At 34.4% G+C, this 19,333-nt stretch overlaps 1 protein-coding gene across 9 annotated transcripts in view; it reads right to left on the reverse strand.

Annotated features, from left to right (window-relative positions):
- The window catches only part of foxp1b (forkhead box P1b), a 179,232-nt gene that overhangs the window by 53,936 nt on the left and 105,963 nt on the right, over positions 1 to 19,333 (reverse strand). For all 9 annotated transcript variants that reach the window (XM_066698041.1, XM_066698039.1, XM_066698035.1 and 6 more), the window contains one exon: positions 4,009 to 4,107. In XM_066698041.1, coding sequence (XP_066554138.1) covers positions 4,009 to 4,107 — 99 coding nt within the window. The remainder of the gene's footprint in view (positions 1 to 4,008; positions 4,108 to 19,333) is intronic.

Raw genomic sequence — 19,333 nt, forward strand, 5'->3', positions numbered from 1 at the left:
AAGCAAAAGCATATGAGGCTCTAAATTGAAGTTTTCTTACATAATTTTGACCACTGAAACCACCCTCCTTCAGAGCAAACCCAAAATGCAATTTAAAGCTGATTTCAAGTCAACCTCTTTGAATGGATGGATTTTTTATGCCCTTCATTATCCCCCCCTCCCCATATCATTATTCCACTTCATTAACTATTTTATTTTTCTATAAATGCATTTCACTTACTCACCTCTCGGGAGAATTTGAGCAAGGAGCTCTCTTGCTTTTATTTACTTCATACAAGCATGCTGATGAGCTGGGGGTGTTTTCAGACACCAATGCCCACTCTTACATTTTCTAGTACACGATAGAAATTAATGCCAAGCCAAACTCATCCTATTGTGGATATGTTAACTGCTACATATATACCCAACTGTGTAGTCCTTGAAGATCACACACTTGGATGGAAGCTTTGAACTAGTGTGAATACATCAGTACTATATATTATACATTTCAGCTCTAATCCGTCATACCACTATTTTCTTTAGACTACATCATATGCTAGGGTTGTCAGATTAGAGGGCAAGCTGAAAATCAACCTAACAAAAACCAAAAATATTGATTGATATTGATTGATTTGTATAGTTATAAATCGGTTGACAATCCATTTATATCTAGTAATGCACATGTTCATTAATTTTCACTGGAATCCTAATTACAAAAGCTCTAGAGACCAGTAAGATTGTATTTCAAACTCTAATGACACAAAGTTATGGTATGTTCATATATTTGGAGCTTTAAATGGTGATCACTCTCACGTAATATGACTCTATAAACCAGTGATACACAGACAACAATACGTTGGAATAAGAAGAGACAGAAAAATATATTAATGGATCTGAAAACAAATTAAAATGTGACATTCTCCTACACGCCATCCATAGGAGTTTTTTTGTTTTTCTCTCCTCTGTGCCTAAATGGTGTATTAACTTAAATGTTCACTCACTTTATTCTAGATCATGTAAAATGTTTACAGGTCTATATTTGTATTTTATTGTATTTATGTATTTTATTTTACTGTACGTTTGTTGTATGTTTACCAGTCTGTAAAGTGCTCTGTGGCTACCCTGCGAAGGGCGCTATACAAATACAAATTGATTGATTGATTGACATTACTGAAAGAGTAAAAAGGTTAAAATGGCATTGGGCTGGACACATCGCAAGAAGAACAGATCAAAGATGTACAAAGGAAGCTACTGAATGGATACCAAGAGATTAAAAAATACCTAGAAGACGACCACAAAGAAGATGAGAAGATGAAATCAAACTTGACATGGAAAAGAGAAGCTGCAGATCGAAGCAAGTGGAAACATCTTGTGGAGGCCTTCATCCACCAGTGGATCAATAAAGGCTGATGGTGATGGCGATATATACATATACAAATAATAAGATCAAGACAGAGAGAACATTAACATATAATTCTCCTTGTTATCTTCACTTCTCTCATATTATACTAGCCATCTAAGAGAACAGTGTTTAAACTTTCAGTAAACACTTCAAAGGCATATTCTGTGATTAAATATACAACAAAAGCTTAAACTAGTGACTTTCAAACAGCACACATACTCAATCAAACACAAGAATGAGGGTTTAAAAAAATTAACAGCTCAGGCTATAACATACTGTGCAACATTACAGCATGGGCAATTTACAATTTATTTAGATGCTATATTGAACTTGTGAGGTTCATAAGATACAGAGAGGGTGAAAAAAAAGACTAGGCTTTCTTTTCAATAGATGAGTGACAGCCTGGGCGAGCTCTCTGTATACATTAATAAATTAGAATTTTAATTTTGTCTTTGTCTGCGGGAGATGGCCTAGTACTTCAATATGTACCAACAACTGGCTGTGTAGAGGAATCTGCTATGTGGCCTCCACTGTTGACCTCTGCTACACAATTCCCAGCCTGACTATGGAAACTGTTTAGTTTGATCCTTTCAACTTATTTGAATCCTGACAAATAAGCTCACAACTGAAAGGTCAACACAGTCATATTTCATCCTCTGGAGCTATTCTTAAGACATCTGCACAACAAAGAGCTTCTTTCAGTACCTGACATTAGACCTAGCTGGTACAATACCTCATTAAAAAAAGCTCCCTATGGGAAAGGGGTATTAAATATTATATATATCAGGCTGTGGTATTAATTACGAAAAATGCCCTGCAGTCGTTTATATTTACTCACTCGCCAATATGACTCTTATGTTCGAGGTGTCCTATAGATCTCTTCCTATGGACTGCTGAGTGAATATTAAAATGTTCTCTCTCTCTCTCTCTCTCTCTCATATATATATATATATATATATATATATACACATACACAAAATTTGGCAGATTACAGTTTTTTTATTTTTTTTTCCTGTCATGAACCTTTTCAAAAAACAGTTGCTTACAATATAGACAAGCTTTATATCTCAGGAAGTATGGTTTGAAATATCCTTCAGTCCTTTCTGGACTACTCCACAGTGCCCCCTGCTGTTAGAGGTGCAGTAAACCTTTACTTGGGTATAATGAATTAATATTGATTACGTTCACAGCTCCTCTCATCGGAGTAGTGTAAGTGGGTCTGTTGAAAGCATATGAGACACTGACACCGAGACACTGCCCAAATTGTAAGTTCCAGATGGAAAAGTCAAGCACATTCACTTCCTTTTTACCTTTGCAAGCACTATCAGAAGAAAAGCCAGCCCTCTTTAATCAGACCAATGACACTTAAAACAACCACAATAACTACTGGTAATATGGCTCTTAAATGTATGTATTCACTAATACATTAAATAAATAAATACATACATACATACATACATACATTAAAGATAAATTAAAATTCTTACATAGAAAACAAACCACCATAAAAGGCAACTTAATATTCCTTATCTAGAGTTAAAATGTTTCAGAATCTTTTATTATTATTATTATTATTTGTTGTATTTAAATCCTACAGTAATACGTGGAGCATAAAGGAATAAGTATATGAAAGTTTAATAGTTCATACCAATAGCTCACTTACATCACCTAAGACCTCCAGGCACAACACTGACAGGAACGAATCCCCGAGACTCCATTTCATTAGAAGTAATGATGAAACCTGTACTTGAACTGTTCCAACAAACAAACCTGAATTCAGACCTGTATTGCCTATAAAGGCCTTCTTTCTAGAAACTATGAGTGAATAGTTTCACAGGACTACAGTATTCTTAATGTTTGAAACCATAAAGTGATGCATGCAAAATTTCCATCTTATGATAATGCACTGAATCACAATTCCCAATGTATACAGTCAGACCAACAAAGTAAAAAAAAAAGATATTAGATCATTTGCAGAACTAGAGCAAGACAATGAGGTCATAATAAAATTATTCAACGATTTGCGTTTCCCTTTTTCAGTGAAAGCAATGCTACATAAAAGGTTACATTTGATAACATTTTATTTTATTTTCAAGCATTAATCATTATAGATAGAAAGTTAGAAATAATTAGCTGTCAAGCTAAATGTTCCATTTAAAATCTCAACTTATTGAATAGTAAAAACAGGGACTTCTCTGATGGGATTTCCGGGTTGTTATGTTCTTGTTTGTTTGTTTGTATTTAAATTATCTTACCATATCTCATACCCTTACAGTTCTCCTTTTTCTTAAATCAGCTGCTATGTAATTTTGAGCTTTGAAATACACAAGCTTAGTATTGCTTTTGTTGATTTCCTGTTTATGTACTTTCTCTTGTACATTTTGTCCTAAGAATAGAACAGATGAAGCAAACAAATAAGAAAAAAAAGTACAGACTAGTTTTAACAATTTACATTTTCCATGCAAGGAAATTAAATGCTTATTTTTTTGCCCAAAAAATAAAAATGTTTTCCATTTCATGATTCAAGCTTTGCATCATTAACAGTCAGCATAAGAGAGGTATGAAACATAAGTACAGTTTTAACTTTTTGAAGCAGCATTTTTTCCTCTGTAAACTCAAGTTCGTACCTGGATCCCTGGCTGCTTCTCATTGCCCTTTGGTGACTTCAATCCACTTCCTTGCTGGTGTTGCTGGTGCAGCAAAATCTGTCGTGCAACTTGAAGAGCCTGAAAAGAAGAAACAAAAATACATTTTAATATTTAGTTTGGAGCACAAATACTTCCCATGGGACATTGCTTATTGCATTTTAACACAACAGATGTAACCTAAATAACAACTTGTTCTTGGCTGTTGATAAATAACATACCAACTCAAACTGTGTTGTGTTCACAACAGACCATTTTCCATCTTAGTTTCCTTCTAATACATTTACACGGTTTCCTCTCTGAGTTCTGTTAAAATCAAATTGTGTTCTCACAAAACACAATGGCAAGTTAAGAAAATAGTAAAATTATTGCTGTATGATTAAATGCAAATTGAAATAAATGAAATTTTGATAAGCAGACCTTTAGCTACTGTGCTGTCATAAAATAACATTTTGAAGTACAATTTCATAAACATTAAGCTATTAAGCTACTTGTGTACCTTTCCCCCCAAAAAACAAACTGAGCCATAAAGCTACAATAACAATAACTACCAGCAATAAAATCAGCTATTAATAACTGAAATTACAGCTAATACAAAAATTTAGAAAACTTAGTTACCATTTACTGCATTTTTAACTTAATTTCCTCCTAACACAAAAAACAAACAAACATAAAAAGTTTATTGCTACACCAAATATCTGTTAAAGGACATGGCCTTCTCAGTGGAAAACAAAATATAGTTTAGTCACATGTTTATTGCTTCAGCTACTCCCTTTTCCCTTACGATAAATAATCAAACCTGCCATCCAGAACAAACAAAGCCAGGGAGCTGGGAAACATAATGGTCATCAAAACGACACAGATACCAAGAAAAGCAACCAACTGTTCCCACAGCGAGTTATGAGCCTCACACCTACACCAGTAAAACATCTGAGTAAATAACTTCACTCATTCTTTCCATGTTCCACGACCGATTACTCCCACAATTAAACAAACAGTCTCAGGCAGATCCAAACAATTTTACTAAACCTAATACTAAATAATTTTATGACTGAGGAACTGCCAGGTGCAGTGAAGTAAAAAAGAAATGTAAAAATGAGTGTAGGGAAGAGAAGAAAAACCTTTCAATGATACCCAAGAACGTAAAGCTTCATAAAAAAAAAGTTTTTACAACAGACCCAGAGAGCTCTGTGGCTGCAGTGTGCAGCTGTGCAGTACAGTAGTGTGTTGACCTTCTGCATCAGAACGGTTGTGGGATTACATCATTGGGCTTGATGTTATGCTGGAATATGACCACAGGCTAAGGGCTGGGGCCACTTTTCCAGCACTCACTACAGCAAAATACAGATCTGCTCCATGAAGTAACAGAGGAAGTTGTTGATTCTCTTGGGTGGGAAGATTCATAAGTCAGTCAGTACATTTAGCACTAATTGAAAGGGGTAGGAAATTACAAAAAACACTTATTCCCCTCTGAAGCAGCTTTCCTCTGAATACAGGGTAGATTTACAGGAAGTACTGTGACTAAAAGATAAATAGATGAGCTGAATATGAATTGTGTAAATATTTTGTAATCTATAAGGATATATATTTCAAGGAAACCAGTTTTTCCTCTCTCTCACACACACTATATATGAGCCTTTTAAAACAATCCCCCTTTGAGAATGTTTTACCTTGAAATGAATTTGGAGACAGACACATATCTTGTTATTCCTTTTGTAATCATTTCACTCTCTCCAATGAATTTTATTCAGCATTGAAAGACTCCCCTCTATTTTCTTGGTTTACCGAGAGACCACGATACTTCTCACTCAAGTTCTCACTTGGATTAAACATTTCTCATATATCTTTAGGAACACCAGAAATCTGAGTCAAATTCCAATTAATCAAACATACTTTGTCATCAGTCTGACATTTAAAAGAAATAAAGTGCTAATAAAACACAAATTACACAATGCTATTAACAACTATGAAATATATATTAAAAAAAGACTATTCCAAAATCTATCTCCTATTTTGACATGAAATTATTCATATTTACATTATAGAGAGACTGTAATTTTACAATATCTGACCTTCCTCAAAAAGTTTATTTGGCACGCAGAACAGAAAGGTACTGGAAATAAGATGTAACTACCTCATACGTGCACGCGTTTTCTAACCTTAAAATAAGTATTCGAATGGGAAAGCCCCAATAGAACTTGTTGTCAAGGGGCCATTTTATGTGGTTTTTACTACTGGACAGTATGAGTTTTTTTTCACTCCTACGCAAAAATGAGCAATCAAAAGAAACCCTACTGCACAGATGACAAAAACATGATCTATTTATAGTACTGCATTACAAATGTATCAAAGCTTGACATTTAACACTAATTCTAATTAAAACATCTTTATATCAATGACAAGGAAAATCTGCTTTTACTTTGACATGTTGTTCTGAAATGATAAAAGCTTATCATTTTTGTAGTGTACCTCAAAGGAGGCCACTGTCTTACGTAGCCATTGACATCCTGAGGAATATGAAAACAAAAATGAATTTCTTCCAAATTGAAACAGAAAAACTGCTTTTGGTCAGATAACAATTGGTTAAAGAGTGAGAACTAGGTGATGATATCCTTCAGAGAATGATTTGAAAAAGTTAGAACATGCAAAGAACAACAGATTAAAGACACATTGAGGAATTTTCCAGACTGTTGTCTATAAACTTATGCTGAAACTGTGATCTGGCTGTTTCAATGAAGTGGGGGTTCAAGAATGTAAGAAAGATATTTGAACAAACAGGAAGTGATGTGTACCAGAAGCACTGTGAAATGAAAATTGACTGGAACGCTGACATTTGTAGTCAACGGCAAAAGAGACGTGCTTTAAAACAGTATATATAGGAAGAAATATATTTACAGTTTGCTAACCTGTTAACAGGTTGCAGTGTACGATGATAAAAATCATCTTCACCTCAGTAATTCACCATGTAAACTATACCAGAACTGAACACAATCCATGTATTTTGTGCTCCATAAGGGAAGGAAGAAGGAACCAAATCAATAATGTAAATAATTTGAAACACATTAAAACATATTTTTTTGTATCAGAGAATAAATGTAAACTAGTGAGCTAGTATATGTACATGTTAATGCAAATATGTGCATTCAGAGACAGATGCATTGGATTTTATCATTTTAAATAGCGAGTAATATCAACAATAAACAAATGTAACGCAGTCCTTGACAATAATGTATATAAAAAATAAATACTAAAGTCATAAGAAATTGTACTGTTGCTGTGGCAAAATCCAACTACGGCAAGGCGACTGGATTGTTGTTTAGCAAGCAGTCTGTGGCTGTCTGTCATTCTGGTGCTAATGCTGTGCTAAAATAACTCATTGTGAGCTGTCACTGGGATGTTTACTTAGCACCCACTCTTTTCTTCATACAAGGATTTTTTTTTTCTGAAATTCATCTTCTTTTGATCTTGCATTCAAAGGTACTGCAGCTTGATAGACATAGAAGTCTAAAAGCAAATCCAGACGGCAGAGATAAACTGCCACGGTATGACAGGCAAGAGCATCTAAAGCTTAGAAAAATGAGGAGAACAGCATGTTGTCTGAGTACTACAATAGCACAAATCAAGAGACATATTAGGTGGAACTGATCAGATACAAAAACAGTTCAAAAGACAGATAATAGAAACAGATGACTGAGTTACAAAAGAACAGAAGCATTAGATGCTATACGCAGGGTTGTTAGAACAAAAAAAATATTGATAAGTATAATAAATAAAAAAAGCATTCCTTCTTTTAAACATTACATTAACCATGTTACTGTGTGAAGCAGTTGTTACATGGTTTAGTTACCTCACTATTCCCTTCAAAATTATCAAACAATAAAATAAACTACTGTTTATTATGGCATATCGTGAGCTTTTTAAATAAACACAACCATGTTTAATATAGAGTCTGGTCAGTTATACATTCAGCTAGCTAAGACCATTTACATCTCAGAAACATTCATTCGAATCCCCCTGCTCTCATTGTTTGTGGTGCAACTGTTAATTAATAAGAAATGGGTAAAGAACAGGAGATTTCCTCATGCTGTAGTAATGAAGCCTGCAGGTATTTTTTGATTAAAAACACCCTCCAGGACCTGACAAGGTCTCTCTTATCAGCAAAAAAGACTTTCCACTGGTATTCTTGTCATATATAATGCAGTATATATTTTTTTTAAATATGTTCAAAATTTAAATTACTCTGATAGAACTGTAGTTTACATAAACCTACATAGTATACACAATATACATATTCTGTTATGTACATGTATATTCACATTATTAAAACATGAACACGTGGCTTGGCATCCAATAGGGTGGCCAATATTTAAAAAGAAAGCTTTCATGCAAGGTCTCGTTTCTTCATTGCCCCCATGTACTCGTGTGTAAATAACTAGATTTTGATGGTTCCACATTACAGTAATGTACAATATATGTGTTTAAGAATATACTGAATTTAAAATGTTCATACTGAGAACAAGGAGGAGACGAGACTCAAAATCAATGACTGGGTTTTATACTTGCATTCCAGACTGAAGGATTTCTATTTTCCCACGTACTATTAGGTTTCTCTTATTTTTGATCTGATTTTTAACAGTCTACGTTTTCCTCCTTCCAGATGTAACCGCAATCTTCAGGTGCAACATAAGTAATCATCTCAGACTGAAAATAAAAGGACCTTCCTCCTTTAATTGCATATTCCCTTTCCTTGAAAATTAGTATCATTCACATGCATCTCCTATCGGTTACCATGGGAAACGTTCAGAGCTGTAAGTTTGCCCTCAAGTTTTTATGAGCCTTCTACAGCAGAACATTAGAAAACTGATTGATATGAAGAGAAATATACTGACAAATTAAGAGATGGACCCTGGCAATCTGGATTACTTTTGTATTTGTAAAGCATCCCATTTCTGAACCTGATGGCGATGCTAAAAAAAAAATGAAAAAAGAAATAGAAAAAGAAAATCCTAAGGCCATGAACTTCAAAAACTGCAGACAAAGGTTGTTCTAAGACATCTGTGAATATGACCAAAAACTAAAGAAGGCAAGACAAGTGTGGTTGCTGGGAATAAAAGAGCTCCTTTCTCATATCATCCACTGGGAACACCTCTTTCCGAAAAATTAAGGTCTGATTATTTGTTCAGGTCTATCACATGAGACCATTCTATATTCCTTCTATTCAGTGATGTCCTAGACTTGAATGCCATAGAAGACCTTGAATGTGAAATGGTTTCAAACTAATTGCTCTAATTGCTTGAAGATGTGCAGGCAGGTGAAACTTGATCCCCCTGGCCATTGTAGAGACCAGGAACAACACAGGAATGTTTACATAGTGGTTTGAGTTTAATAGACAGGAGACCTGAGCTTTCAGACAGCCGGCAAAAACACTGCTAATAGGTTACCTCTTAATGTAGTCCTCCTTTTAAAAAATACCATTTTGCAGTCTGCATGGCAATGTCCTAAATGTCAAGGTTATCTAGCTGACTTTCTAAGTGAGCACACATCTTAACGCACCTGACATTTATACCAGAAATCCTATCCTGCATGCATTTCATCTTTAAACAAGATGCCCATTATGCATTAGTCACCTTGTAAACAAGCTCATCTGTTTTGCTCTCCATGTTATTTTCCAATGTGATCATTTTCTCCACCAGATCATTCTTTGCCATTTCTTTAATTTTGTGTATTACAAACAAATGATCAAGACAACATGTATTTGGGGTCTTCAGGATTTCACATTTTCAATCATTGTTCAATACTTGTTGAGGGGGGTGGGGAGTTGATTGCATGAACATATAGTAATGGAATTCACTTATAGTAAGTGTCATTTAATTGAAATGCATATGATTTTGGAAAAGTCTTGAATATACACAAGCGAGTAAGCAGAGAGCATAATATCTATTTATATTAATTGCATTTTCTTGTATTATGGGCATTTATCTGCAATGCAAAACAGAAAGGTAAATTTTCAATATTAAGTATATAATTAATGCCATTTCAGAAAAGGCTCTCCACATGGAAAAAGGCACCCATATTCAAATCCAACACATTACAGCCCATCTACAAAATGCTCTCTAACTGATGTTTAGATTTCCAAACTAATTCATGTAGAATACATAAATAAATCAGTGTTTTATACCCACTTCAAACCATTATATCCCATTCCTTTGCAACACTTTTCAGCAATTCTATTAATATTTATGGCAACACTAAACATTTCAAATTGCCATGTTTAAACAATATAAAACTCAGCATGTAATTATATAAGATGCAAGCTGACTCCAATAAAAAAAAACTAATTTTGTTTATTCACCCAATACCAGGTAGTACTATGCCTTGACAAATGTTAAAAAAATGTCTAAAAAGAAATATAGTTTCTCAACTTATTAAATATTTTATTTATTAAAAAATTCAACAAACATGGTAGTGAAATCAAGGAAATGAAGCTGACTACCAGATCCCGTGGGACTGTGGGAGGAAAGCGGAGTTAAGAGAGTAAACATTTGTCCCCCTGTGTGGTTCCCCTTCAGACTCTCAATGCAGTCGGTGCCTGGTACCGGAGCCTGCTCTGCACATTCGAGGGGTCACCTCAGCTATGCCAAACTGACAGGTTCAGTTTACAGCAGGCCATCGTTTTGTTTGGATTTTCTGGCCTTGCTCACCACCAGCTTAACAACAGATGGCAAGAAAACTTTCAATATGCTGCCGAGACCCAAACTGCAAACAACCACACAGAACTGCCAATGGATTAACTGTCTGCATACTGCGATGAGCAAATACTTTCCACCAATGTGGCAAAATTAGGAGTGTAGAATAACAGTGAGAACAGTCGTCTTTTCTTTAAGATAACTATTGTTTTGTGGCTTTAAGTTGAAATGGAAACTTTTATTTGTGGTGTTGTATTACAAATACACCCTGCAATGATTGCACAGAATTTCAGTACTGTAGTACCCCCGTAGACCTATGATAAAAAGGAGTGAAACAAAAAGACAAAATATTTAACATATTTAAGGCTTTTAACAATTTTAAGATGAAGAAATACAATTCACCATTGAGAGGAAAATTTGTCAAATTATTTACTGGCCAGTAGTTTTTTGTTTGATTGTTTGTTTAGCCGCATATACGCAACTTGCTTTCCCCTTAAATATAAATGCAACAGTAATTTAAGCAATGAACATTGCACCAAAACAGGGTGACAGGGTTCTTTCTAAACAATTGTTAAATGCATGTTTTTTAAAATGCACGTCTTTCCTAATGGTCTCAAGAATTAAAGAAAGTCTGCTATAATTTAAAACATTGCATAGTGCAAACATACTCATTTAAAACTACCATCAACATACAAACACATACATACTATCAGTTTAGTCTGATCATAAAAAAAAAAAAAAAAAAAACTTTCTATAACATTAATTCAATAAATGAACAAATCTCTTTACCACAAAGGAATTTTAGGCACAGCCGTTCCCCGGTTATTGAATGAAAATTGTGTTTATTACTCCTTTAGTGTGGTGTAAACTCATAAACACCATCCAAGAGTACAAGGAAAACTGTCAACTAAATATTGTTTCTCTCATGAGCTGCTCTTCCAAGTCAATTACGCCTTTCAACTTTAGAGGCATTGTATGATAAACTGGCAGTAAAAATCATTCACATTAATACACCATTGTGCATCTGCTGCAAAAGGTAATTAAAGAAGTAAATGACTCATAAGAATAGACATATTAGCTGCAAAATGAAAGGCAACTGAGCTGCCACATGAAAATATGTACCATTAAGATACTGCATTTTCATATTCTTGTAATCAGCTCCAGTAGCCTGATGCTTATTTAATCCACTTCACTGCTAAGTCTATCAACAACCGATTTTGCCATTCTTTCTTGACTTCACATTATGCCCAGATACTTTGGATGAAAAGAAACACTAAAAAGAGGTCACAAGAAGGAAAATGGGTTAGGGAGAAGTCAAGCTTTCATTTACTTATTTATATGACCAAGGAAGCTAAACACAACACAATTTCTAAATTGTACTCAAATATATGTATTAAGAATGGCCAAAGGTACATTGTTCACTGATTTTATACTTTTTAAAATTATTAAAATACTGTGTACAGCTATGTGTGTTAATTTCAATTATACGGATTATAATATGGCACACTTTGTACAGTATTTTTGCATTTAAACATTATTCATCCTAAAAATCTGAAAATAATATGAACTAAACGAGCAAACATGTTAGCAGGATTTATCCATGCTTCATTGAGATTTGGCTAGTACAGGTAAAACTTAATGTCATTACTAGTATTCACTTTTTCTTGGCAGGTATCAAGGTATCAGGCTTTTTTACCAAATTAACTAGAGCTGAGCTAAAGTGTGAAATGTATAGTCTTCATCCTCCTTGACAAACAGAGATTCTAAGGTACTCTGTAGAATACATCTAGCTAAAACACACAAAAAAGAACACACTGTACAATAACAGTTGCCTAAAAACCAAAATATAAAAGGTAGATTTTCTTTCTAGCCTTAAAGGCACTGGTTGTTTTTTCTGCTGTGAATGGAGAATTCCAGAGCCACAGGGCAGAATAAGTTATCGGCCCCAGGTATCTCAGCTCTTTAATCAAAATCTTACAAAACAAGGAGTGTATTTCCTGAACTCACATTTTGACTGTTGACATATGAAGTGAGGATATTTTTACTGGTAAGAACAACCAATAACACAATATGCTTAATGCTTAAAATTGCTAAAACTGTAGAAGCCAATCAATCTGACTATTTAATAAGAACTGCATTTGTGCTGGGATAAAAAAATGGTGTGATGTTATGTATATTAATTACATTGTTTTATCTTTGGATAACCTACTGTTGATTGTCTTCATGCTGTTCACATTAACAGGGGGATTGCAGTATGATCTAGTTGCTATTGCATCAGTAATTACATTTTGCAAGTCATTTATGATAAACACAAACACAAACATAAACATACATTAAACAGATACCAAATGTAAATCATGTTTACTTGTTATATCAGAATATATGATGTGTGTGTATGTCATTCACAAAGATCAAAGTTATTTTCTGGGTTTAAGATGAAAATAAATCTTTGAGGTACCATTGGAGGAACCGTTATATCATTATTCCGTTTAGAAAGTGAATATTCGGATTAATCACAGAAAACCTGATTAGCAATGCTTCAGTATTGAGTTGCAATACAGAAATGTCTTGCAGGGAACTATGAGTTCCCTAACATCCAAGTTAGGTAATATAATTCCATAGCAGAAAGGAAAAAAGAAAAAAAAAAAAACTGAATCAGATTGCTTTTGTCATAAACTGGAGTGATGACAAAGTGCAGCCTGAACATTTCTAGTATAAGGTTGGATTGAAAACTTTCATTGCATGCCCTTTAATAAGGTAGAGAGATTTTCTAAGGTATTACATCAGAGTCCATTTTTGTTTGAAATATTTGGACTACAGTACTTATTTAAAAATTCAATATTAAAAATGCTGTTGATTTTTTTTCCCCCTAAAAAACAGTTTTTAATGCATCTAAAAGTAGGATTAAATGTAAACTAATCTATAAGCGCCAAAAAGTCTCTGACAATAATGTATCCAGAAACACTATTCACCCCTTCCTCGTTTTGCAACTATTCGTCTCCTGTGCAGGGATCTGAAAAGCTGTAAGAGGACAAAATAAATCTAGCTGAAACTATCAATTACACATTCACAAAATGATTCAGAAGCTTCTGAACTGAAGTGACACAGTTTCATTTTAGTGTGGATAAGGCAATACATCTTTGAAATTAATTTATATCTGTTCATTAGGCTACTGGATACTCAAGCTATGGAGGTAAATGTCATAGCCATTCTTTTATATATTGTGTATTTATTGTTTTTATCTTCATGATAATCCACAACAGATAAAATAAAATAATACATCTCAATGCTTCAAGGAGATAAAGAGTGTTAAAACACCGGGGAATTTGGGCTCTGCTCTTCCCCAGGTGGAATAGGATTACCATGCCTTTTCTCTCCATTGAGTAATCAAGCATTTCATTCCTTGGGCTGCACTGCTGATTCAATAGCAAAGGGTCGAGGCCAGAGGAGGAAGATAAGATCATCTGAAACACCACAGTGCTCCTACATCAGATAGAGCTTCATTTAAACTACTTCTGTAGGTTTTCTAAAAAAACAAGTGTCTGAAGGGTCAGATTGTTGTTGTTGTTGTTTTCTCTTAATTTCTGGAGTAGAAGTAATCATAGAAAAGAAATACACAACAGATTGCAAATGTAACTAAAATATGTTTAAAATACAATTATCAAGCTATTGTCTAATTTCTGTATAATTCTGTAGATCCAAACTCACTCTCTTAAAGAGCCAAGTGTATATATAAGCATAAACTCAGGCACACATATAATTGCCTGTAGCTCTGTTTTGAAAACAGCATTTTATGAAAACTAGAATTTGACCAAGGTAGAGAAATTAAAAAACAGGAAATTACCCGCAAAGGTGCGCCTATGCTCTGTGGAAGTCTTACAAATGACACTGATCTGACAGACAGGTTCATTATAAAATATATACAAGAGATGTTGTAAAAATAAAAAATGCAGATAAAACTGAACTGAACCAAACAACCAGCTCTGCAGGAATCAAGGGCATATCTGCTATCCACTGAGGTAACAGTAAATGACAGACTGTTGTTCAAGTCCATTAGCTGCTATGTGATAGGAGCACATCTACCAGCACACGACCTGTGAAGAATCTTAGATCTCTTTAAATCTTTGAATTGGATTGCCGCATTAATTCTTTAGAACTGTAATCTCTCAACCAAGTCAAATTACCCTCATTAACTGTGCAAGAAAACTGCCTCTGTAATAAGTATAAAAAAAATTAAAAAAGTATTTATTACCAATAATCACCTCATTAATAGGAGGCAGCGTAAACGGATTTTTTTTTTCTGCTGATTAGGTATAAAAAGCAGAAATAGAAAGGACATTTTTACACGGCACACATAAAATATGCAATTCTGAAATGCATTTATTGTGAAGAAATTTCACAGTTCAGTATTTTGTGGGTTTGTCCTTCAGTTTATCCCTTCAATCACAGCAATACCTTTTTGACTCAGGGGTTCAGGCTGTTTTTTGTTGATGTTTGTTTTCCCCAAAAAAAGCATTTTCAGTGGATTATTTTAACTATTGCATGGTTTTTGTGTTGTGCAAGCTATAGCAGATTGCACTGAAACTAGATTGCATGGAAGCCTTCACATTTGCAATACTCATCGCTGTCATTTTGTGCTTTTTCAAATCAAGAAACCTTTAGACAAAACCAAACAAGGAACATGGTGGTTTTGGTGTAAATAAGTAATGTAACGCTGTCTTTTAAAAGTCTGAAAAGCTGCAAAAGGGAAATGATTATGAAGTGTTAAAATGTTACACAGTGATCATCATGTAAAAATGTTTTCAACATAGGGTTGTTATGACTGTACAGACACATACGTTTATTTTCATTTTAAATATTACAGCATCACACTGACATATTGAGAAAGTCCCACAAAGTCAGTCTCAAAATACAGTTATGCATGGTTAACAGATGTTTCAAAAGATATAGCATTTTGATCCAGAATTAGATCCACTGTTACACTTTTTGCAGGAAATTGCCAAACACAAAATGAATGATGTAACACTCTGTTGTAACCAGATGCTACCTTCATAAAAAAAAAATGTTTGAAAAAAGAACATAAATGCATGTATATATAGTTTTGTTAAATTAAACTATACTGAGAGTATTGAGACAAGTATCTCTCTGGTGGTAGTAGTTTGTACATAAAATCATGCACTGTGTAACAGGGGTCTATGTCCACTGTACACACGGTAATGTACACTACCGGTCAAAAGTTTTAGAACACCTCCATTTTTCCAGTTTTTAATGAAATGTACACAGTTTAATGTCTCAATGTACTCTGAGATTAAAGCATAGAACAAATAAACTGGAGATTAAAAAAATCATGGAATCGTTTTGTTTAACAAAATTTAATTTAAGCTGACAAACCCCTCTAGTACCCTTAAAAGGGCAGCAAATGCATGTGCTTCTCTTTAATCCCATGTGTACTCTTCACTGTTGTGTTGTTTGCCAAGTGTTTGGTATCCCATGGAAGCTGAGACTCTCAACCTTTTTTAACCTCTGGCAGTTTACTGCATACCTTTGTACCATTTCAGGTAATTCAATGGACTTGAACTGCTCAAATTTAAATAAAAACTGGAGAAATGGTGGTGTTGTAAAACTTTTGACTGGTAGTGTATGTTTAAGATTCTTGGCCAGGCAGCTGCCACTGGCCACCGTTCACATGTGCGAATGTATATGGCAGACAGCATGGAAGCAATACCATTTAAAGTACAGAATAAAACAGTGGTAGCCCAGGAATGCTGCTGTCCACAATCAGATAGAACACTTCTGGAATAAGCTGTAAAGGCAAATCTGGAAAATTCCACTTTCTCTTGCTGCACCATTAACTGTACAGTGGGAGGAATGGCATAGCATTTTCCCAGCCATCCATCAAAAGTCTTTAACAACAAGGGTGGGCCATACATTGTGAATGATTATTTTGTCTGTTGTCCCAATTATATTGGTAATATATATGCATTCAAATTGTTTATAAGATTTTAATTATTTCAAATACTACACCCTGTAGAAAATAAATTAAATAATGTACAAGATAATTAAATACCACAATGTTCTTTGTGAAAAGGATCCTTTTTAAAGGTAGCAGTTTCAAAAGCTTTAATAAAACTTCACTAAAATTATACATTGTGAACAAACTAAACAAAACAAACTCTACCTTACTGTATTGTACTCTACAGTATTGTATTGTGGAACCCTGCTGCAATTTCTCTCCCTCCCATCTTTTAATGGCAGATATCTTCATTATAACAATTAAAGTCACTGAAATTACTTTAGTCATAAAAGGGACTGATGCAGCTATCTTTACTTTCTGCAGTACAAAGCTGTCATTTATATTAACTTTACATGTTAATTATTATTCAATTAAAATTTTCCACAGATTTCTCTTTAAAAAAAAAAAACATAAAACAAAGATAAAGATAAACGTTAAAAGGAATGGGGTATATGGCTTCCTTCAGTAAGCATACATATAATGTGAAGTCTTGGGATCCACAGTATAACAGCATAATAAACTGTTTTGACTGGGTTTTTCTGGGCGTTTTGTTTTTCCTGTTGCCTTCTGTTTGTTTCATTCTTGTTTTTGTTTTTAACTTCATATCAGAGAAATAACTGGTTTCGTGTGCATCACAAAATCAAAAAACAGGCTGCAGTTATTTCACACCGGACATAAATGGACAAGGATTTTAATACTTTAAACACAGACCTTACATTTTGTGTAGTTTTGCCTAGCAGGAAAAAAGTAATCAGAAAAACACAAGTTCAATTTAAATCAGAACCTGTACTATTTGCCATTGAAATGCTGTACTATTTTGATTAACCATTAATAAAGGTTACTGTCATGTGTAAAGCAATGCAATCCATGTGTCATTTAGTCTAAATGTAAGGTTATTTGCCCACATCTTTTTCATACTCTTTCTTCGCTGCCTGGTTAGTTTCAGTAAACATAACAACTCACAGTGATACCACCTTGGCAGGAGAACAAGTAGAGACAGTATTGCCCTATGGCTACAGTTCTCTTCAATAACTTATTAACCCTATTATCACAACCACACCCGGATGTTATAAGAGTCTTTAATGATTCACTCCAGCCAAGTAACTCCTTCAGATTTGATTCACTGCGACACAGACAAGTTAAAAGCTTCAGGAGAAGAACGACCCGTCTGCTTACTGCATTCAGCACCTGGGAGAAACTACAGCACCTGAGGCTACGGGTATCAGAAGATAAAATCCATATTGCAACAGAATGAAAGTACGCATGAATACTTATAAAGAAAATGTCAATACTTCTATGAATGCATTTAATTTCCAGAGCTCTGCATAAACATCTAATATAATCATGTTGCAAGTTACTGGGTAGATGCCAGGAACATGGATATAACCATTTTGTTTTCTTGTTTTGATTTTTCCATAATGGTAGTGCTTTACACAGAGGGAAATAATGTTTTAGGATTTGACCATTTCAAATCACAATGCTAAACGATTGCTTTATTTATAATGGAAAGAATAATGCAGTAAAATTGCACTCATCAGAATATTAATATGTCAGGGTTAAACAGGGTTTGATATATTAAAACTACACCAGTAAGATAAAAATAAGTAATACCACATAAACATGTTATAAATGTACAGCCATAAAGATAATCCTTTCTATTTTGGGTCCAAGTTTGCCATTCTCTCCTCCACATCTGTTTGAAATATGTAGCACACAATTGTGTTTCTGGCTGCAGCTCAGGTGGTTAAAATAAAGGACAAACAGACTACTGTGCGTAAACTCTCCTCCAGCCATGACATTTTTTATTAAATCAGCACTACGGCAAACACTGCAGCCACCGAGCTTATAACTGTCAGGAAATCATCAAGGAATTTCCCCTTTTATCCCCTTTATTAATTGAAATTGCCATAAGCTTCCCAGATACACTGAACCTTTCTTTTCTATACGTGACCACACATTAACACGTGACATGGGGGGGGTGGGGGAAGGGCAGACACTTAAAACAACTACGGTTCTGAAGTTCTGAATATCATTAAAAATAATAAACTAAAATACTTTCTTTTTATGTAAAAGCAGCAACATAGCCAATTAACCAAAGCATCATGAGTAGGTACACAATGCACAACTAAAAGCATTTAACATAAAAGATGGGAAGATGAAATAATAAAGTATGCAGGTGTGAGGTGGAAAAGAAAAGCTTTATATTATAGCAAGTGGAAACGTCTGCATTCAACAGTGAATCAATTTGAGCTGATGAGAATGATCTCTATCTATATAAATATATACATACCAGCACAGACGGACATATATGTGCATGTGTGCTTGTGTGTATATATTTATATAGATTGATAGAGATCATCACCATTATATATATGAAACACAGACACACACACACACACACAGAAATCACATAGGTTTGCAGTGAAGATGACCCACAGACAGTGCTGCCAACAACCAACAAGCTCGGCATGGAGGAAGACAGACATGAGGGATAATCTTACATCAAGGAAAGCACAAGGAGGGCCCAATTCCCCACGGCACCTTTTTCAATTTAACACAACACTCCGCAGGATTTTGGTCACTCTTAACTCCTCCACTTATCTGACAC

The sequence above is a fragment of the Amia ocellicauda genome, chromosome 3 (genome assembly GCF_036373705.1).
Source record: "Amia ocellicauda isolate fAmiCal2 chromosome 3, fAmiCal2.hap1, whole genome shotgun sequence".
NCBI classification, from domain to species: Eukaryota; Metazoa; Chordata; class Actinopteri; order Amiiformes; family Amiidae; genus Amia; species Amia ocellicauda.